General features: G+C 41.1%; 2 protein-coding genes across 3 annotated transcripts in view; one reads left to right on the forward strand and one right to left on the reverse strand.

The window, feature by feature from the left end:
• The window catches only part of LOC307164978 (uncharacterized protein), a 106,943-nt gene that overhangs the window by 51,728 nt on the left and 31,839 nt on the right, over positions 1-23,376 (forward strand). The window lies entirely within an intron of this gene.
• Positions 724-21,470, reverse strand: rrp1 (ribosomal RNA processing 1). Of its 2 annotated transcripts, none has more exons than XM_079882168.1 (16): positions 21,209-21,470; positions 20,990-21,072; positions 20,133-20,190; positions 18,621-18,706; positions 18,462-18,523; positions 16,850-16,979; positions 14,959-15,023; positions 14,650-14,858; positions 11,424-11,512; positions 11,084-11,181; positions 10,944-10,963; positions 10,757-10,855; positions 8,944-9,497; positions 8,755-8,859; positions 1,550-1,598; positions 724-1,374 (listed from the first exon to the last, which is right to left on the reverse strand). In XM_079882168.1, exons 1-16 carry the CDS (start codon positions 21,333-21,335, stop codon positions 1,220-1,222), a joined length of 1,989 nt encoding a protein of 662 aa, XP_079738294.1. In that variant the 5' UTR covers positions 21,336-21,470; the 3' UTR covers positions 724-1,219. The 2 variants fall into 2 exon arrangements, with proteins under 2 accessions (XP_079738294.1, XP_079738293.1); XM_079882167.1 differs by having other exon boundaries at positions 20,990-21,105.

Here is a 23,376-nt window from a genome sequence, read left to right on the forward strand (position 1 = left end):
TCGCGTTGACGTTTTAATTCTCTCTTTTGCTTCCTTGGTGACTCTGCTACATGTCCTTGAGAATAGGCGTGATCCTCCATCAGCAATCTATCAAATCTGCCGCAGTCGCGAGTAATCTCCCCCTCGCATTCGTCTCTGTGTCACTGAGTGTAAAGCACGAAAGGCGAAGCTTGAATTTACAGGTATGTCCCTCTTTGGCTAATGTAGTTTCAAGATGGAGGGGCAACATGGCGACCGGCATTCGAACCCCTCACCCGTATGTACTTTGGCAGATTATAAACTTACGAGAATACTTTATTACTTGAAAGAAGTAAATATACATTAATGAGCACATTATTCGTTTTTAAAAACTATTCAATTGTCCACACAGCCTAAATGCAATGCTTATTTAAAGACCCCCCTGCGGTGAAAATCCAGCTTTTAATGTTGTTTATGTGTCTATGTGGTGTTTTTAATCTGCTTTAACACAAACCATGTGTAAATTATTATGAGTATTTTCTCCTTAAAACTGCAGTGAACCAAAGCCTATATCAAGACCAAATTTTATAGGCAAACCTATTTTAAGGCATGAAGATATTTTTCAAGGAAAAAACACTTAAATATGTCATTTGATGATCAAAGATAAGTTTTAAGGGATAAAAATGACAGGGGGACTTCAACCTGATTTACACAACAGCACTGCACCAGTGTTACAAAATCAAGAGCAAGAATGAGAAAGTGATATTATTCACTGAAATAGAAAACTGAGGATCGGTTTATTCAGAGAGTCGTGATATACACGTGAAAACACACTTTCATCACTCATCCGGACAGCCCAAGCAAACCTCTGCCGCTTCATGTTGTAAAAGCTGCGGTCAGATTTCATGCGTGCGACTGAACTCCATCATCGTCAGGTCATCAACAGCTTCCCGAGAGACTGGGATTCACTCACTAGAGCAGGGATGAACATCCGGTCCAAGAGGGACAGTTTATCAACTGTAGAAACTAAAACTCTCGTTTCTGACACAGTGTTCACTCATTATGAGAACATTTATGACAATCTGAAATGATCCTAAAAAGCCAGCTTAAAATATTGCAACTCTCACTTTACATGTAGGAAGGAGAGCAAAACATGAGCACACTTTAAAAGTGAATATAAAATATATCTTTAGACATGTTCTTTTTCTAAAGAGACTTTAGCAGATTAAAGTTCACAGAGAAGAAAGTACGAAGCTTTATTTTAAAAGAAGTCAGCGGCCGTGGCTCTTCTGGGGACGGCGGGCGATGCTGTGGGCGACTTCAACACGCTGGTCTTCGGGGTCCTCTTGGGGTCAAAGGGCACGCGGGCCTGACTGGCCACACCGACCCGCGAGCTGCGGTCGCTCTTCCTGAACTCTGCGGGACACACACACACACACGTTACTCAGGCGGACATTTCTTCAAACGTATTAAAATAATTTTACAGGTTTATTTGCCAGAAGTGCCTGAGCTCCACAAACGCTAATGTTGCGTACTCCATTTCATTCATTAATCAGCTAGCAGCTCATTTACACAAATAAAACACACATACCCATGGTTTTATTATTCTTGAGGCCAAATCTGACTTTCTTCGGCAAAACCTAGAGGAGAAAACAATTAAAGAAATGTAAGATTAAGAAACAACTTTAGAAAATTAAGGGAAGTTAAATGCAGAGCTTTTATAATAATCTTTACTGCTTTTTAAGAGCTGCACAGATAATGCGGATTCGGCTTTTGCGTTCTCCAGTCGCCATTCCTCATGTTTACTGTGGCGAGCAGGACGAGACTGAGGGCCGTGGGAGAACGGCGCGAGGCCGGTGACGTCATTACTGATGACCGACACCTGTGAGATGCACCGGTCTCGTATCTCTCATGGAGGAGCGGGAATCTTCTTAGCAATGCAAAAACACACATCAACCGATCACTTGTTTAGCGTTCATGTAAACACTACATTCAGATTCACCAATCGGAATGAATTCAGTTAGACTGAAACAAAAGGTGTGCATGTAAACAAAGAATGGCGACTGCAGAAAGCAAAAGCCGAATCCCGGACATTTTGCACGATCTCGACGGCCGGACAAGTCCAGGAAAAAGAGGATGGTAACCCCTACTACTCAGCTTTCTCCACAGAACAAGAGCCTGCTAGCTTAGCTTCCAAATAAAGATGGCTGACACTATATGTACATTCTGTGAGTGAGATCCCCCTATGGGCGGGTTGAACACATGCAGGACAGCTCCTCCTACTGGCTGGAGTCTCTTGCCTCTGGCCAAAAAATCCTCCGATGACGAAAAATGACGATTTTTGCGTCATCGGAGGATTTTTTCCAGACAAAAAAAATTACATAAATCTCTCGTCTCAGGGGGATACGAGGGAGGAAAGCACGGTAATTCGAAAATACTACAGGTTTTCTACTGATACAAAGCTTAATGCTAAATGCTGAAGTATCCCTTTAACCCCCTGAGGTCGGCGGTATCGCCGGCGATACCAGCTCGCTTTTTTTTTATCAGTGTAAAAGAAACTCATAAATACTCTGTTGACTTTGATTTTCCATAGGAGTTTCACACATCAATCGATTCTGTTAAATGTGTATTATTTTACTCACAATAAAAACAAAGTGTTGTGCTTTTTGCCAAATAAAGAAAAATAAACGTGATGCGAGTTCTGCCTTCTCTCTGTCAGTGTAGTCCATTCTGAAACGCGTCCGAAAATGAACAATAACTCAGCGAATACTCAGTCAAACAGGCATACAGACACACAGGCATGAAGCTTGAATTCTCTTCTTTTAAATGAAGTAATTTATATAAAAAACAAATATTCTCAGTTCATGTAATCTATATTAAAAGAGAGCGATTCCAGTCGACCTCATTAGAGCTGATTCAAATGTAATGTGACTCCGCCCACGGAGAGCGCGCGCTATTCAAACGCAAATTACTGAGGCAATCTGCGCAATCCTGTGAACGCCCCCATATCAGCTCGAGAAAACAAGTTTATTCAGATCATTACTTGTTTACACCGTCTTCGCAGCGCTGTGAGGAATAATAATAATGGAAAATGTACCTCAGAAGTGCGGGTATATCGAGGAGCGAGCTGAGGAATACAGTAGCCTAGTAAGTTTTTTTCCTTCTCGTGAATCGGGTTTCTGTGTGTTGTTGAAAACTTTTTCTTCGTCGAAGCAAGAGACCAGGAGACGTTGGGGATCACGTTCAAACAAAGTTATTCTTTATTGAGGACTTCGCTGTACGCGGCTGCAGTTCTTCCCAAATCATTCTAACTAACATACTTCACATGGTTTCTTTATAGGTCTTTCAGTGGGCTGTCCTTAAAGGTGCTAAACATACACACAGCCTTAGAGGTAACCACTAAATCTAATCATCTAAAGACAATAGAGGCAATTGCCCCCAACTGAGATAATGGTACCCCCCCCAAATGGTATACACAACAATTGGTCACGAGACCTTAGACTAGGTAACATTCCCACACAGTTCAGCTCTTAGTTGGAAGATCAAAGATGGTATAAAACCCCTGACTATTACAATGTTTAGACAGCTGACTTAAAGCTGACTTCTGATCAGTAAATTGATCAGAATCAGAAATCAGAATCAGAATCAGAAAGAGCTTTATTGCCAAGTGTGCTTGCACCCACAAGGAATTTTTCTTGGTACTGAAGCTTCCAGTGCACATATACAAATACAAATACAACAAGAACATAGTAATACAAATTCTAAGAATAAAAATATATAAAAAATAAATAAAAATAGTATAAAAGTAAAAAAGTAGGGTCACAGTTGGGTTTAGTCTGAATAAACATTTACAGATTATGAACATATTTACAGTATTTTGAGTAGTATGAATAATATAAATATAAATATCACCTGAATTAGAGAATATTACACTAGACAGTGGGAGTCTAGCGCATGTTACAGATTATAAACATATTTACAGTATTTTGAGTAGTATGAATAATATAGATATAAATATCACCTGAGTTTATTGCACTAGACAGTGGGAGTATTGCACTTACAGGCATATGCTTTGGGGGGCATGTTAAGTGTTCAGAAGGGAAATGGCCTGTGGAAAGAAACTGTTCCTGTGCCTGGAAGTTCTTGTGGCCAGTGATCTGTGTCGCCGTCCTGACGGTAACAGTTCAAACAGGGGGTGTCCAGGGTGAGTGGAGTCTGTGATGATTTTACCTGCTCTCTTCCTCACTCTGGAAGAGTACAGGTCCTGGAGGGTTGGCAGGGGGGCACCAATAATCCTCTCTGCAGTCCGGACTGTCCGTTGTAGTCTCCTGATGTCCGATTTGGTAGCTGAACCAAACCAGACAGTGATGGAAGTGCTTAAAACAGACTCAATGACGGCTGAGTAGAACTGGATCAGCAGCTCCTGTGGCAGATTGAACTTCTTCAGCTGGCGAAGGAAGTACAGTCTCTGCTGGGCCTTTTTCACAATGGAGTCAATGTGATTTGCCCACTTCAGGTCCTGGGAGATGGTAGAGCCCAGGAACCTGAATGACTCCACTGCTTCCACAGTGCTGTTCATGATGGTGAGAGGGGGGAGTGCTGGGGTGTTTCTCCTGAAGTCCACGATCATCTCCACTGTTTTGAGCGTGTTCAGCTCAAGGTTGTTATAACTGCACCAGACAGCCAGCTGTTCAACCCCCAGTCTGTAAGCAGACTCGTCACCATTTTGGATGAGACCGATGACAGTGGTGTCGTCTGCAAATTTCAGGAGCTTGACAGAGGGGTCTTTAGAAGTGCAGTCATTAGTGTACAGGGAGAAGAGCAGTGGGGAGAGAACGCACCCTTGGGGGGCGCCAGTGCTGATGGTGAGGGTTCTGGATGTGAGTTTCCCCAGTCTCACTAGCTGCTGCCGGTCCGTCAGGAAGCTGGAGATCCACTGACAGATTGTGGATGGCATGGAGAGCTGAGTCAGTTTGGCTGTGAGAAGATCAGGGATGATGGTATTGAAGGCCGAACTGAAGTCCACAAATAAGATCCGTGCATAAGTCCCAGGTCTGTCAAGATGTTGCAGGATATAGTGCAGTCCCATGTTGACTGCATCATCCACAGACCTGTTTGCTCTGTAAGCAAACTGAAGGGGATCCATCAGGGGTCCAGTGATGTCCTTCAGATAGGTCAACACCAGTCTTTCAAACGACTTCATGACCACAGACGTGAGAGCGACAGGTCTGTAGTCATTAAGTCCAGTGATTTTAGTTTTTTTGGGAACCGGAATGATAGTGGAGCGTTTGAAGCAGCAGGGAACTTCACACTGCTCCAATGATCTGTTGAAGATCTGTGTGAAGACTGGGGCCAGTTGGTCAGCACAGGCTTTTAGACAAGCAGATGAGATGCCGTCTGGGCCTGAAGCTTTCCTAGTCTTCTGTTTTTTGAAGACTCTGCTCACGTCCTCCACACAGACCTTAAGCTCAGGTTGGATGGCAGAAGGGGGGAGGAGAGGGGTTGCAGGAGGTGATGGTGGATGTGTGAAGTGCACATCAGGGCGGGTGTGAGGTGTGAGTCTGGGCTTCTCAAACCTGCAATAGAATGCATTGAGAGTGTCAGCCAGTTGTTGATTCTCCACAGATGGGGGGGATGGTGATTTGTAGTTGGTGATGTTCCTCAGGCCTCTCCAGACTGATGCCGGGTCGTTGGCTGAAAACTGGTTTTTCAGCTTTTCAGAGTAGCTTCTTTTAGCAACTCTGATCTCCTTTGTCAGTTTGTTTCTGGCCTGGTTATACAAGATTTTATCCCCACTTCTGTAAGCATCCTCTTTGGCATGACGAAGCTGTTTGAGTTTCCCAGTAAACCATGGTTTATCATTAGTGAATGAAAAGAATGTCCTGGTAGGAATGCATGTATCCTCACAGAAACTGATATATGATGTTACAGTATCTGTGAGCTCATCCAGATCGGTGGCTGCAGCTTCAAAAACAGTCCAATCAGTGCAATCGAAGCAGGCCTGTAGATCCTGCTCTGCTTCGTTGGTCCATCTTTTTACAGTCCTTAATACAGGTTTAGCTGATTTCAGTTTCTGCCTGTAGGTCGGTATAAGATGAACCAAACAGTGATCAGAGAGCCCCAAAGCTGCCCGTGGGACGGAGTGATACGCATTCTTTATCGTGGTGTAACAGTGGTCCAATATATTACTGTCTCTGGTAGGACATGTAACATGCTGTCTGTATTTTGGCAGTTCACGGGAGAGATTTGCTTTGTTAAAATCCCCAAGAATGATTAAAAGAGAGTCTGGGTACCTTTGTTCCATTTCAGCTATATGTTCAGCCAGCTGTTGTAGCGCCGCGCTCACACACGCGTCTGGAGGAATATAAACATTCGCGAGAATGAATGAGGAAAACTCCCGCGGCGAGTAGAAAGGTTTACAGTTTATGAAATGCACCTCTAAATTAGGAGAGCACATCTTCTTCAGTGTTGTTACATCTGAACACCAACTTTCGTTAATGTAGAAACACAATCCACCACCTCTCGTTTTCCCCGTTAGTTCCGCGATGCGATCCGCTCGGAACAGCTGGAAGCCCGGCAGATGTAGTGCGTTGTCCGGTATGGCTTCACTCAGCCAGGTTTCAGTGAAGCACAGAGCAGCGGAGTTAAAAAAATCCTTGTTAGTGCGAGTGAGGAGAAGAAGTTCGTCCATTTTGTTAGGAAGAGATCGGAGATTCGCAAGATGAATACTGGGTAGTGCAGTGCGGAGGCCGCGCTCGCGGAGTTTAACCAGCGCGCCGGCGCGCTTCCCGCGTTTGCGTCTGACCGCGCGTTTTAACAACACCGCTGCGCCTCCAACGAGAATGTCCAGTAAAACGTCTGAGTAATCAAAATCTGTAAAAAACTTGTCTGGTGTGTGTTTCCTAATGTCCAGAAGTTCGTCTTTGGTGAAACTGATAGGAAAAGAATGACTAAACGCAGAACAAACGAACAAAAACAACACAATGACTGGAGAGCTCCACACCGAGGCAGCCATCCGCGGCGCCATCTTGGATGCCATCATGTTCACCTTGAATGCCCAATACAGTGTAATTCACCTTAGTTTTTCATGTGATGTTATGTAAGGAAGTAAGATCAGCAGATCTTAAACATATTCTTAAATTTGGATTCTTCAGTGTGAATGAATGAACGGCAGAGATGCGCGCTGTTTACCACAGCTCGCAAAAGACAGTTTAAATTTAAATCGCGTGTGTGAATGAATGATGTTTTAGCAAACTGTATTGCTATACTGAGATGAGTAAAAATCGACTGAAACATGTTGAAATAAAATGTAGGCTATTTGTATAAGCAATGTATTAAACTGCAATTAACATTTATATGCCCTAATATTTCATAAAGACAACGTTACAGTCAGGCGAAATATGAAAGACAACATTTTGTTGACTAGATTTGGGTACAGTTTTTACTGTGGAATATACTATAAGATTACACTTGAATTGTTGTTGTAATTGTAACCTTTTTAATAAAAAAATATATTTACAAGGTAGATGTAAACAAACTATTAAAAGGTAAATATAATTTTTTTCTTTAAATAATTTGTATTGTGTTTTATTAGTAACAAATTTGGGGAGAGGATAAATATTCCAAAACTGAAAATACAGTATGAGAATTAACTGCACAATTACTAGACATGTTTACCTTGGATATTATACAATTTGCAAGCACAATGTGTGAAAAAAAAAAACACATACAAAAAAAAATGTGTATAAATATATATATATATATATATATATATATATATATATATATATATATATATATATATATATATATATATATATATATATATGTGTGTGTGTGTGTGTGTGTGTATGCATATATGAAGAGTTCAGATGCAAAAGCCTCTAAATGCCATCTGAAATTTTCTTCTAGAATGATCATTTTTATGAAGCTTGTATATTTAAGTTAGCTATAGGTGACACACCTGAATGAATGGCTCATTAAGTATGCAGGGGCATTGTCTCATCAGGTGTGAACTACTAAATATACATGATCGTTTACGCCCCATCCGCATATTGCCTTTCCAAACTAAAAGTGTTTTGCAAAACTTAAATCAATGTATCGTTTTATGTGAATGATTAGGCAGGATGATTTTCACATCATTTTGAAGAAAAAACTCTAGGCGTATATTTAGTATGTGTTTTATGGCCTTATTTCAGAAACTTTCATTTTTAGTTTTTTCAATAACCATGCATAAACATTCTCTCAAAAATGAAAACATGTACATACATGTGGCTCACATATCATGGTAGTCCTGTTTGTGCTAAATAGAGTGTAATTTTTTTTTGCCATTGATATGTTTATAAGCAACTGAAAAAAACACAAATGTCAGGGCATGTCAGAACATCTCAAGGACCCCAAAAACACCCCAGACCCCAGAGGGTGTCTGTTCAACCAAAGACAGTCTCAAAAACACGCTTTGAAATCGCTGGTGTTTCTGACGTCACAAACTACCTTGTAACCAATCAGATCAACGTGTGATCGTCAACCAGTGGATCTCTGAGCTGAGTGAGTGAGTGGAGGCAGGGCTCATTTGCATATTCATAGAACCGCGCATACTAAATGAGGCAAGGGTGTCGAGTTACATTCAAGATATTATAAAGCATGAAGAACTTTTCTTCAAGAAAAAATAAATAAAATGTTTTTTTTTTTTTTTGTTATAAGGGATGAAATGATGGACTACAAAACATTTTATGGATGTTAGTTTCCTGACGTCAGCTCAGCTCATATCTGTGAGGCGGAAGAGAAGGTTTGTACCTTTTTACTGAGCATGTATCCCGCAGCTTTACAGAAGAGGGGCGCGGGCGCTTTCTTCTGCCGGAGCACGAACTGCTTGGGCTTGATCTGGTGTTCTTCAGCCTCCTAATGAGAGGGAACGCAACCATTCAGCGACTCACAGATGCTGTAAACAGAGCTTTAGTATATCAGAGAGCCTGAAAGACTTACACCGATGAGCTTCTGTCTCTTGCCACTGGTCTCGCCTGCGTGTCCATTCACCTTCACATCTTCGTCCTTCACCCTCCTCTTCTTCCCTGGCTGGATCTGCTCAGCAAGGCCAGACTTCTGCTTCTGCTTCTTCTTCTTCTTCTTCTTCATGTTCCCAGCCGTCAAGTGCGCTGGAACCTCGAGCTCCTGATGAGCGTCTCCATTGGCGCTGGGCTCCGGCTCATCTACGGCCGGGTCCTTCTGCTTCTGCTGCTTCTTCTTCTTCTTCTTGATCAGTGTTTTCCGCGAGGCTTTAGAGGTCTCCCGCTGTTCCTCCACACCGGCTGAGATAGAGTTCACTTCATGCTCTGTGTCTCTGTCTTCGGCCTTCAGCTCGTCAGGCTTGTCTTCCCCGCCTCGTTCTGATAGTTCAGCATTAGACTGGGTTAAATCTGTGGACTCGACCGGCGTCTGCTGATCCGCCTCGCCCTCAACACTCTTCAAACTTCTGTTCTTTCTCTTTTTCTTCTTGCATTTCTTGTTTTTTTGGCTGGTGTCCTCAGTCTCCGCCTGACCTGTTGGAGATCAATCGGCCATTGACACTTCAGAAGCTATTAAATACTGAGCAACTTTAAAGGAGTCGTTCACTTCAGAATTAAAACTTCCTGATCATTTACTCTCCCCCACATCATCCAAGATGTTCATGTCTTTCTTTCTTCAGTGGAGAAGAAATGAAGTTTGAGGAAAACACTCCAGGATGTTCCTCCATATAGTGTCTTCAATGGGGTCCAACGGGTCGAAGGTCCAGATGTGAGTTTCAGTGCAGCTTCAAAGTCTCGACACGATCCAGCCGAGGAATAAGTCTTATCTAGACAAACCAGCGGACACTTTATAACAAAACAAACATTTATATACTTTAACCACAAATGCTCGTCTTGCTCTCTCTGTGATGATCCACACATTACGTAATCAGGTTGAAAGGTCACGCGTGTTCCAGTTCAGAAATGTAGAGTAGGGTGAAAAACTCTCATCTCATTTTCTCCTCCAACTTCAAATCGTCCGACATCATTGTTTTACCTTTTATTTATTTATTCTTTTGTAAATGGCGTTTGACTCAGTCTTTGCACGTTGGCTTTGCAAACACAGGTTCGGTTCTTCCCCCTATGTCACGCTTGACCTTTCAGCATGATTACGTAATGTGTGGCGCATCACAGCTAGTGCAAGACCAGCATTAGTGGTTAAAAGTACATAAATGTTTATTTTGTTGTAAAATGTCCGCTGGTTTGTCTAGATGAGACTCTTATTCCTCGGCTGGATCGTGTCGAGACTTTGAAGCTGCACTGAAACTCACATCTGGACCTTCGACCCGTTGGACCCCATTGAAGACACTATATGGAGGAACATCCTGGAGTGTTTTCCTCAGAAACCTTCATTTCTTTTCCACTGAAGAAAGACATGAACATCTTGGATGATGTGGGGAGAGTAAATTATCAGGATATTTTAATTCTGAAGTGAACTACTCCTTAATAAGTAATATGTACTTTCTCTAGGATTAGCTGTTGGTAATTATGAATAAACTTACTGTTATTGCAAGTGACAAGAACACTGTGGGTCTCGTACATTTTTCTATAAGTCTAGTCCAAACTAATTGTTTCACTTACACTTGTATATTTGACGCAATTGTGTCAATGCTTCCTCTATAATTATCATTGTGATTTTTAATACACAACCACACTGCTCAGCTGACACAAGCTGAACACATCTCCATTATACGATGAGCACTAAACGAAAAGCAAACCTTTGCATTTCTTCAGCGACTCTTGCTCTTTCTGACCTTTTTTTGTTAGTTTCTTTCTGTTTTTCCTCCGTCTGTTTTCGCTATAGTCCTCTTCATCAGTGGACACGTCCTCCACTTTATCCTGCGGGAACAGGCCTAGCCAAACACAGCACAGAAGACAGTGATGCACGTGACGGAGAGACAAACCACTTCATCAAACGTGCTTGATATCAAAAGAGTTTACCTTCGCTCAAGTCCCGGAAACTTCATCCCACGGGGAAAGAGATTAGAGAAAGATTTTAAAACAAACATAACTGACAACTTTTATGTTCATTGTTTTTTTTATGTCTGCATGATTCTCTGTTTCAATGTGAAACTACTTACATTTTGACAAACTTGTAAATCTTGGATCGGTTAAAGCTTGGTATGTTTGAGTTACTGGCCACCTCAAAGAGTTTGTCAGCTATTGCACCATAGTCGAACTGTACAAGACAAAACATCATGAACATATTCACACACACATCTAACAGTGTTCAGCTAGATCATCTGCTGGGATAAACACATTAATGTGCCACAGAATACCTCAAGTCCTTAAGCTAGGTCACTACAGCACAGGAACGCAACACTTTCAACACAAACGCTCTCATTCATTATACAATCAAATATATTCCTTGTAGAAGAATGTTAAATAAATAAAACACATCAGAAAGAGCCTGAAACACACCTGAAGAACTGGTCCACACGCATAGTCATTTTTACGATCCATGTCATTTGGAATTGAAAACATGTCTTCATCACAGTCCTCCTCAGAATCTGACAGTCAACAAAAACACCACATCTCCATCAAACGACAACTACAAATCATTAGTTTTTTGTTCATTCATCTTTTCTTTCCCCAAATCCACCCTGAGACCATAAACATGACAGTGCCTACGTTAACATGCACAACTTTTGTTTCAATCGAACTGAATTCATTCTAATTGATGAATCTGAATGTAGTGTTTACATGAACGCTGAACGTGTGATCTGGTTTATGTCACAAGTAGGGATGGGTACCGAAACCCGGTATTAAACGGGCCCCGGTGCTGAATTATGAAAGACCGCTAGATCGGTAAGCTCGGACGTTATCGGTTCTGCTGTCGGTACTGGAGAAATTAAGAAAGTACACATGCTATTTATTATTGCTATTAAGAAATTATGATCTTGCAAATTTAATCTCGCCAGCCACTTCTATACATAATAATATTGAACCATTTGTCTGTGATGCATTTTTGCTAAAGAGAGAGAGAGAGAGAGAGAGAGAGAGAGAGAGAGAGAGAGAGAGAGCGAGAGAGCGCGATCTTTCACGCGGTGACACGGCGCCCACAACACAACAGCCCTGCTTAATGAGTGACGATGAGGACAGAACATTCAAAAGGTTACACTTTAGATCTTTGATATTAAACTAATTTTATTTTAGATTTAGATTTTGGCTTCCAATGATTATAAAAAAGATGATATTTGATGTATAACCGTTAAAAACTAAAGCCGCATTCTGTCCAGAGCAACTTCCTTCCCTTCACAGCGGTGCGCTGTCATTTCTCCCTAAAACCCAAACATAACGTCAGAATCTGCACGATCGGTGATTGTTGTAAAATGTTGTCTATAGCCTACTGTTGCTACGCGTTTGATAATAAAAGGCTATTAAAAGTACCAAAATTGACGCAATAGACGCTGTTCCAAATGCGGCACGCGCTCCGAAACACACCGCAACGAGACAAGCAACGTATATTTTGGGCTTCGTGTGCGCATCTAAACGATCAAATATACACAAAAATATGTCAAAATGGCCGTCTTGGAGATTCACGTAAACAGTTTATTCACTTAAATACAGTTTATGTCTTAAATGGGCATAAATAGTTGTAAGAAAATATGAGGCTTAATAATGATTAACGTTAGATCTCATTCTGCATTTGGTCTTAAAGAGGCATCAGTCTAATAAACCTGCTGACGATTGCTCCATTAATGTGAATCAAACAACAAAAGGCAAAGAGAAATTCAGTCGCAGCTCTTGAATGAATAATTTTGGCTTTTATAAGCTTTAATCTATCTATGATAAACTATGCAGAGTTATTTTACATCTGACTTTATTAGATGTGTTTTTAGCCTACATTACTCCTGAACAGTAATGTCAGACATTACTGAAATTAAAGCACTGGGTATATAATTTGTATATTTGGTTTATTGTATACTTTTTTTTTTTTGACCATGGGTTTGTACTTTGTTTTTGGTGTCCTATGTCTTCTTTATATAAAACACAAAAGACTGCACCCTTCTATATAACATACATGTTTTATTTGTTTTGTTAAAGCATTGCTTTTATATATATTTAACATTTCAGAATATAAAGCAATATTAATTATGCTCTAAATAATTTTTTCCCTTTTTTAATATAACAAAAAGAACCGATAAGAATACCGTTAAAGTACCGGATCGATAAGGAGTTTCGGTAAGAGTAGTAATACCGTTAAAACCTTAGCGATACCCATCCCTATTCACAAGCTTCAAATCTGAATATATTTTGTGACACGCGCACACTGCACGAATATACAGAGTTTCCCGCTGTCTGCGCTTGATAACTATTCTCCTACATCGGTTCTTAAACAGCAGACTTAATATTAATCCATTTCTGGTCAAACTTTAGAGACGATGAGCCGTTGTGGCACTATTTACATTCATCACGCAGTAAAAATGCCCTAAACCAGTCGTGTGTGGATGAGAGTCTGAAGCAGCACTGGAGGGACATGGTCCTGCTCCACTTCACACACGCAGAAGAGGAGGATTATAGGAGGACAAGACACTCATTTATAAACCCTTTAATCAACAGAAGAACAGCTTGTTCAGCGCCATACAATATTGCCCTATTTCTACGTCATTGCACGTGCGCAGTCTTTTTACAGTTTCGTTTTTCAAACCAATCAAGTGTTTACATGCTCTCTCAATCGGGTTAGAAAAGGAATAAACCACTCCTTTCAATTGGATCGAAATTTCATTAGAATTAAGCTCAATCGGATCGATTAAGGTGTTTTACATGAAGGCTTTTCAGTCCGATTGAGCTGTCAGTCCCATTACTAACGGATTATTTGGTTGCATGTATAGGTAGCCAGAGTAACAATTGGTTTAAGTGCAAAGGGATAAAATTCAAAGCTAAATTATTCAACTTTAAGAAACTGTGAGATGTTGTGCATTAGCGTTGCTTTGAAAACTGACCCTTCACTATGACACTATTCCTCAGATCAACTTTGATATATTTCTACACTTCATTGGAGTCCACCTGTGGCAAAATCAACTGACTGGACATTAATTTGGAAAAGCACACACCCGAATATATAAGGTCTAAGAAAAGCATTTTATGTCGGCAACAAATTAAGCGATCTGATTAGCATTAGCCCAGTTTAGATCCTACTTGTTTGCCTGTCACCGTATGTTAATTGAACTGTGAAATCTAACATAAGTATGGAGTGCCTCAAGGTTCAGTCTTAGGTCCTCTGTTGTTCTCCTTCTACATTAAACCCATTATACACTGAACAGTCTTTTGAATCTTTTAAGATAATCTCTAGACAGATTGTTTGATGTCTTCTCAAAGAAATAGACAAGACAGACTGTGTTACAAGTAAAAGTATTTCATGCCAGACGCGTCATTCTGTAACCGGACTCTTAAGTTCAAGGAGGCGATTCAAAAACAGTGGATCATATCAATATACAAGCAAACGTCCATTTCAAGAATGAACAAAGTGGCATCGATGGGTTTGAAGTTTTGTGTTTGTAAACGTTTCATTATTACTTACACCAATGCAACTTTTTTCCTCTCTCAATAATATAATTTTATATAAACCTGGTGCAAATTATGCTGGAAAATGCGGTAATTAGTTTTGGCTAATGTTTTGGTCGTGTTCAGTCACACTGCCCACCGTTCTCCTGCGCATCTTCAGTTTTCTTCTTAGAGCGCGGTTTAGTCTTCAGATCTGTGTTGTCCTGTTGGTTGTCAGATCCGTCACTAGCGCCCAGCTCTCCCCCGTTAGTCTGACGCATCTCTCGGAGAAGATCCTCGATGGCGAAAGGAACCTGATCTACAATGGTGTCGAACACATTGCTGCCGATGGCCTTCAGCAGGACCCGACTGAACAGCAGGGAAGAAAGAAGAATAATAATGATGATCATACATGGCATCAAAGTGGTATATATGTATATATAACTCAAGGAGGCACTGAAGGTCGTACTCTTTGGTCTTGGCCATGGACTTGCAGAAGGGCTCGATGAAGGTCAGGTTCTGCTCGGCAGTCAGCTGGAGGAGAAGACCAGAGATCAGACACTTATACACAAACATGAGAACAACGAAACATTTAAATCTCTGGGTTGTTAGACTAAAGACTTCTGTTTTGTGGTGACATGAACCGATCATCTTACTCTTTACTACTAGTTACAGCAGCAGCAAATAAACATCAATGAACATCAGAAGGAATGATGAAAGATACAGAACAACTTCCTGAAATCAATCATGCCTCATGTAATCGGACATCAATATGAGAACAATATCATGTAACGTCACATTTAACTCAGAAAAGTCATTCAGTGACCATAAACTAGATAGTCCGCTAAAAACTAACTTGACCTCTAAATGACGTAGTAAATATGGAATAAATCTGTCAAATTCTTATAACAGGCACCATTTAAATGATATTTCTACAATGAAATGAAACAATTGCATGATTAGAGAGCAGAGAAAGCAGCCCTTCTTTCTACAGTTTGGAACTAAAAATGTGTTTTTGGGTCAAAATCAAGAAGGACACTGTTTTTCTTCATCATCAAGTAGGGATGCAGCGATATGAAAATATTGGCTGATACCGATACTTTATAATTGAAAGCCGATAACCGATATTTTAAATTTTATATCATTTTGAGAGCCTGATTACTAAATAATGAAGGTCTTACCATTAAAAGCCCTGTCTCAAGTAGTGATCGACCAATGTATTTTTATTTATTTGTGTATAAATATAAAGTTTTTTTGTATGCAAGGAGGGAGTGATTGTTATAAATAAAATGATTTGTTCAGTTCATTTGTGTTGTAATAATTGTGTCAAAAACAGAAGTACAACAGTAAATAAATATCGGTTCTGCATATCGGTAATCGGGCACATAAACATGCAAATAATCAGTATCGGTTATAAAAAAAAAATCAATATCGGTCGATCACTAATCTCAAGCACACAAGTTCTCATTATAATTTTATGTGGCCGATATGAGGGGATGGAAAGGCGTAGCGCCAAACATTAGACCCAAACTGATGAGTAATAACTTCTTGTGCAGATCCAAAAGGAACTCAAAAATCAGAAAAAAGATACGCACACGAAAATAGGCCAAAAAAGCTCACAGGATTTTTTTATTGTCCAGAGGCCACAAATAAAGTGCAAAACGTTTTCGGATTTTCGATGAGACAGATTTTGTGCTGCACTTCATTTCATTTTTTCTTTTTTTTTTTTATTGCTCCATGGTAAAAACACAAAACAATTCATTTTCTTCTTTAGATAATTTAAATTCCCATGTGCAAAAGGGAGCAGAAAGAAGATAAAATCTTATGATATCTGTCCCCTATTCCAAAAAGAAAATAACCTTGCTTAAGCAGCTTACAGCCAAAATTACACTGACAAAAAACAATGTTGGTTTAATTATCAGCATTCATGCAGTATAATAAATGCACTTCACTGCATTTTCCTTTTTTAAGTGATTTCTATCATATTTCAAGCAGTTCAAAACAATAATGTTGAACAGCTCAGCTGAAGGAAATAATACACATTGATCAGCTTTAATATATCGGCCAATAACGATAACATTAAGAATGAACATATATCAGCTGATACTGATATGGTGGCTGATATATCTTGCATCTCTATTATGGAGTTACTTTGGAAGCTCGAATGTGCTGGAGGAACGAGAACAAACCTCACCGATTCTCACCTGGAGTAAAACATCATGAGGAGGTTAAATAATGATGAATGATGAAGGGGATTACATGCATTACTATTACAAACAGATATGAAACCCTATGACAGATGGGACCAGGAACACTCAGGCTTCAGATCAGCTGTGCCTCATTAAGGCCGGCCGGCGTACCTGTGCGGAGCCGACGTGGGCCAGTTCAGCGGTGTAGAGGTCCAGCACATGCAGGACGAGCCCGGCCGGAGCAGCACTGGAGCCGTGCAGGAGCTGATCCGAGAACAGCTGCAGGAACTCAGCCACCACACTGCACACACACACACACACACACACACGCGTACGTATATACTTTAATGTTCTGTCATTATGGGCTCCTGAGAGTAGACTGATGTGAACTTACAATATCAGAAGTGCAATAATCAAGACCATGTTTAATCAATTTAAAGCGGTCCTTGATTATGATTTCACTTCTTTAACTTTAGTTAGTGTGTAATGTTGCTGTTCCGCAATGTTTTTAACACTGTTCCTGAACATTATAACCTCAACGTCTGTCTGTGCAGATCTATTTTACGGATCTATAAGAAAAGAAGAAAAAAGAAAAAATATCCCACACTGAAACGTCCTGTGAAATCAGTTGAGCACGATCCTCTTGTTTGTGAACATTGTCAGGGTCTGAATCAGGCTCGAAATGGTTTGAAATTGACGTCATTAATAGTAGAGCTCGCGGTTATGAAGGGTCGGGAACTATCTCTAATCTCTGCCAATCACAGCACACTGGGCCAGCTAACCAATCACAGCACACTGGGCCAGCTAACCAATCACAGCACACTGGGCCAGCTAACCAATCACAGCACATCTCGTATTACGGAAGGAGGGGCTTCAGTGAGAACCAGACCAGGGAGAGAGGAGCTGTAATAATGTCAAATATGTGAAAAATAACCCGTACTTTGAACAATCAAGCATGAAAACATTCTAGTACACCCCAAAAACAAATTCAAGACTTCGTGAAAGGGCATGATAGGATCCCTTTAACTCATAAAACTAACAAAATTCATTATTTTTTTTTTACAATAATATGAAAAATACACACAGCCAGCATATGCAGACTTCAGACTTCCAGTCTTCAATATCGCCATTACACTGCACAATTCTGGACCAATTGAGAATCATGTTTCTTTTCTTTTTTTTAAACAGAGATTCTGAAACATTTCTAAACAGAATCACGTGTGATTTACTGGAGGCTTTGACGAGATGTTAATTGCTGCCGACATCACAGCGCCGCGAGAGCAGACGATGATGTCATACGTCTGTCCAACACACCTACTACTGGATCAATCAGCGTTTGCGAACAAACGATCCAATGACAGACACTAATTTAACAGTCACCTGGCGCCACCTACTGGTGTAATGATGTCATTTATACAATCAAGCGCCAAGTTGCTTTCAAAATTTACTTAATTCTGATCACTACCGTAGACACCAGTGTTTATATCTGAACTATACACTTCTATCCAGCACTTCTGTGGTAATCCGAGTTATTATAAAACAGAAATAATGAAACTGTGTGTTAGTGAAGCGGTTTCATATTCATGACGACGGCTCGCTCTGGGTCAGAACACACATCTGAGTCGCTGTCGTGTGGAAGTCAGATCGAGTGTGTTCGAGTCGAGATCGTGATCATTGATTAAGTGTACAGCCCTACTTTTGATTTATTCACCCAAATGTTGCCAAATGTGTGTTATATAGTAGGCTTGACTTTAGCGGCTGCACATCTCAGTGAGAGCATTACCTGGACTCCCACCTCTGCCTCTTCAGCATCTGGAACACCTCCCGGAACATGAAGCGGACCAGCTGAAGTGGAGACAGGAGACAAGAGGTTGAGATTCACACACACACACACACACACACTGGTTAGATGCGAAACAGCGCTGGACAGAGGCGGTCTGACCTGGAAGAACTTGTCCATGCGTAGGCGGTCGATGCCGGTCCACTCTCTCTTCATGGTCTGCAGGAACGCCTTGAAGAACAGCAGCTCTGTGGAGAGAGGAGAGCAGGTTCACACACGTGCACTGCACACACACACACACACACACCTCCATCAGTCCAGCTCAGAGGCTCAGTAGAGGACACTGCACTGACTCCAGAGTCGGTCTAACTGACTGAAGATCTGTCTGAACTTAGGACTGAGACGGTGGCAGTTTTTACACGCGGAGGTAATGGACCAACTACCGGCGGTGTTGGGGTTGTTTTGAAATAAATAAAAAAAACAAAGAAACACACTAAAGCCTGTAAAGCATTGAAATAAATACTGGTAACTTCCATAATATAATAAAGTTGAATCTATAAAAAAACTAAAACTTTCGTTCTATATTTCCACACAGAGACGTGTGATCTAGCCTGATACCGCTCTGCGCTGTGAGAGGGATGAGGGACACGAGCAGGGAATACATCGATCTCCTTTCTGATATCTTCATGTTTTCTGCTTGATGTAAAACGTCTGAAGAGTGAATTTTATCCTCCACAAAGACATTTAAGCTATGTTTGATATTGCGCTGGCAGAGAAAGCCAAACTAAAAATGACCCGTGCGCTTGAAACACGCTTCGCAAATAAACTTGACGCGTTTTACCATGTCTAATAACAACAAGCACAAACTGTGTTAAATAGAATTTGGTGTACAAGTACAAATGCAGGCTATCTGTCCTACAGCGCTTTACTTATCCACAGTAAAGAATGTGAATATAATAGGCCTAATTAAGCAAACAAAGGAAGAAACGATTATAATTCCCTTAGGAAATGAACCGGCAAACATAATGATTATGAATGTGTCAAATATATAGCAATGAGGCATTTTAATAGTTTATTAATACAGTGTTTTCTGTGTCAGTGTCGGCTGCAAAGATGAAGCTGCCGATGCTGACTCACGATGTTCGCAGTGAACGCGCCTATAGAGAGATGCACACTACATACGGATGAGCAGAGTAGGCTAGTCGCTTTATTTTCGTTTTGAATTGTTTTGTTTAAAAGTAGACAATTCAAGCTTTCTATATGGAATAACTAATGGAATATTGTTAAATTCACTGTTAATCGGGTGACCGGATCGCAAACCATAATTCAAAGCTGACAAAGCTTTAATTTATGGGCTCACACACAACTCTCTCATTCTCATGAATCCAAACGTTTGTAATTGCGATGTAACATTTAAATGCTAACCTATTATTTCTTTTGTAAACAAAAGCTTTGTGTGTCATAGTATTCATGTAAAACAGTATTGACATACAAACTTTTTTTTGGCAAACCACCGCTGGTGCTCCTCAGCCACAGAGGTGGTGCGGATGTCAAGTTTACCGGCACAGCCCTATCTGAACTAACATCATGGGTCACATGACCATCTGTGTTCACAGCTTTATATGTGCTTTATTCTCAGAGGACAGAAGTGAAGGAAGGGTTTATCAGACTTACGGCTGTCCAGGGTCTGGAAGCTGTGGAGGAGCCGGGAGATCTTAGTGGACAGCTCCTCCTGAACACACAAACATCAGGTTACGAGTGTGTGTGTGTGTGTGTGTGTGTGAGAGAGACAGTTCCTCCTATCTGAACACACAAACATCAGGTTACGTGTGTGTGTGCGTGTGTGTCTGTGTGTGTGAGAGAGATGATCCACACCTGTAGCAGTGGCATGTGTGTATGAGTGAGTGTGTGTGTGTGTGTGTGTGTGTGTGTGAGTGATGATCCTCACCTGTAGCAGTGGCATGTGTGTATGAGTGAGTGTGTGTGTGTGTGTGTTGATCCTCACCTGTAGCAGTGGCATGCGTGTATGAGTGTGTGTGTGTGTGTGTGTTGATCCTCACCTGTAGCAGTGGCATGTGTGTATGAGTGAGTGTGTGTGTGTGTGTGTGTGTGTGTGTTGATCCTCACCTGTAGCAGTGGCATGCGTGTATGAGTGTGTGTGTGTGTGTGTGTGTGTGTGTGTGTGTGTGTTGATCCTCACCTGTAGCAGTGGCATGCGTGTATGAGAGTGTGTGTGTGTGTGTGTGTGTGTGTTGATCCTCACCTGTAGCAGTGGCATGCGTGTATGAGTGTGTGTGTGTGTGTGTGTGTGTGTGTTGATCCTCACCTGTAGCAGTGGCATGCGTGTATGAGTGTGTGTGTGTGTGTGTGTGTGTGTGTGTGTGTGTGTTGATCCTCACCTGTAGCAGTGGCATGCGTGTATGAGAGTGTGTGTGTGTGTGTGTGTGTGTGTTGATCCTCACCTGTAGCAGTGGCATGCGTGTATGAGTGTGTGTGTGTGTGTGTGTGTGTGTGTGTGTGTTGATCCTCACCTGTAGCAGTGGCATGTCCTGCATCCACACACAGTAGAATAAACCCTTCCAGATCTTCATCAGCTCATCCTCACCAAAACCCCCTGAAACACACCAGACCAGATCACTATCACTCCCTGAACACACAGAGAAACACACCATACTGCCGTGTGTGTATATAATGAGTCTGATATAAGAGGGTTGTGTGTGTGTGTGTGTGTGTAACGAGTGTGTGTTTACCCTGGGCTCTCCCCGAGCGCACACTGATGTACTTCCTCAGCTTCAGCAAGGCTTTGCTCCTCTCGGGCTTCTCGTTGGACGCGAGCTTCTGTGCGAAGATGATTTCTGCTGCTTGTATCGGAGCCATTTCTGTGTGTCTGATCTCCCTCACACACGCGTCAACTCTCTCACACACATGCGCTCCTCCTCGTGCCCGCGGCGCGCGCTGATGACGTCACGCGGGCGCAAGCCTCGCGAGCGCCACTGGAGGGCAGCGTTTCTCCCACATAGCATTTATTGCAGAAAATGACACAAAAACACCGACAGACAAGACAGAGCAGGGGCTACTTTTGATGTAAAACAAATTATCAGCTCTCAGATTCTGTCTGCCATAGAAATTCAAACAGTATGCCGTTTGTAAATGTGTCGTGACAGATCGATCATCTCTTACTCTTCTTAAGGCTAACTTACTAGTGCTAAATAAACACGAATGAACAATATTGAAAGATATAGTACAACTTACCGAAATGCATGCCTCGGATTAATCAGTGTTTTTCAACCGAGGTAAGAGGTCAATAAAACAAACAGGTAGAGAACAATATCGCATAAAGCCCATGGTGCAGTTTTTTTTTTTTTTAAATTTTTATTAATATAACCTTGTATGAAAATACCATATGAAAAGTAAATGCAGGATTAAAAATTGTTTTGCAAGACATAAGGGCGCAAATTCAATAGAAAACGTGACCGTTTCCTTGACCGTGTTGAAAAAGCGCTTTTTTCCACCATCGCGTCACATGACGTCACATGAGGTAGTCGTTTGCCAGCTCTGCGTTCGCGCTCAGTGCAGTGCAGAGATAGGTTGGTGTTCAGTTGGTGCGGTCATGATTCACTGTGTTTTCGGTGCTTATTGTATTTCAATTAATCATCGTCGTGGTAAATGATTGTGAATTATGGCCTGTCAGGACATCGAGTCCACAGGTTTCCGAATAAGAAAAAGGACGGTGCGGTCTTCCGTGCCTGTGTGCGTTCTGTGCCGGGTAAGAGACGGGACTTCACTCCTGCTTCTGCTTTGAAAAACGCGGTAGTGTGTAGCGTTCACTATAGACCGAATGATTATAATCCCAGCGATATGTGCACACTGTCCCTCCCTGCTCATTCATCTGGTCGCCAATCATATCATCAGACATCTGTTTTACAAAATGTGCCATGTCTTAATTTAATTCATTAACATATCCTACATAAACTTGTAATGTAATGCATTTATGTGTTTGCTATTAGTCTGCAGCCGACACTTTTTATTATTATAAATATTATTTAATTATTATAAATATTATGTTCTATAATTCATTTTCAATCTGTACAAACCGACTTTAATGTTTGTGTTGGCTGTTTCTAGATATAAAGTTTTTTTACAGTAAGACAGTTGTGATTGTGATCATTTTTTTATTCATCGTCACCAAATGGGTTAATAGAGAGCCTAAGTCCCTCCCCTTCCGGTCGACCACCATGGGACCTTATTTCGGAAAAATATTGTATGGTAGTCAATGGCGAGAGACAACAAATATTTTGATCTCGTTTGAATTGTGCCCTGATTTACACATATGATGTTTGTCAATTTAAAAGATACATTTTAAAGTCAAGAAATTCGCAGCTTGATGTAAAACTGCTGAGGTATAAGACTGTGAAAATACGTAATTACAAAGACTACAAACCCAGAAGGCGCACATGCGACGTCATTCCTTTTCTCTCAATGAATGAAGCTAACTTTACTGAAGCTAACGTCTGTCATTTTTTCTATAGTCTTACATTATAATCGTAACGTTACGCCGTCATGCCTGAGTGTTTTGAGCCAGAATACACACATACGAGCAACGGATCTTGTGACGTACATAGTGCGAGACGAGAGATGTAGTTCATTGAGCGATTTTCACATAAAATTAAACGTTACTCTTCTGTTTTATGACAAACTGCGACTTTCTTGACTTTCATAATTACCTTTTAAATTGACAAACATCATATGTGTAATTCAGGGCACAGTTCAGACGGAATAAAAAGATAAGTTGTCTCTCGCCATTGACTTCCATACATATTTTTTCCGAAATAAAGTCCCATGAGCCGGAAGCGGAGGGGCGGGACTTAGGCTCTCTATTCAAAGCCTTTATTAAGTCCCTCTTCCTCTGGAAACTGTC

The sequence above is a fragment of the Squalius cephalus genome (genome assembly GCF_949319135.1).
Source record: "Squalius cephalus genome assembly, chromosome: 9".
Taxonomy (NCBI): domain Eukaryota; kingdom Metazoa; phylum Chordata; class Actinopteri; order Cypriniformes; family Leuciscidae; genus Squalius; species Squalius cephalus.

What these genes read in the sequence shown, in the direction of transcription:
- rrp1 (XM_079882167.1), bottom strand. Translation starts at nt 21,335, where the DNA reads ATGGCTCCGATACAAGCAGCAGAAATCATCTTCGCACAGAAGCTCGCG. An exon ending in CTTCCAGACCCTGGACAGCC is followed by an intron (nt 18,707 to 20,132) that starts GTAAGTCTGATA and finishes CTCTCTCCACAG; the next exon opens with AGCTGCTGTTCTTCAAGGCG. An exon ending in AAAGAAACTAACAAAAAAAG is followed by an intron (nt 9,498 to 10,756) that starts GTCAGAAAGAGC and finishes GATCTCCAACAG; the next exon opens with GTCAGGCGGAGACTGAGGAC.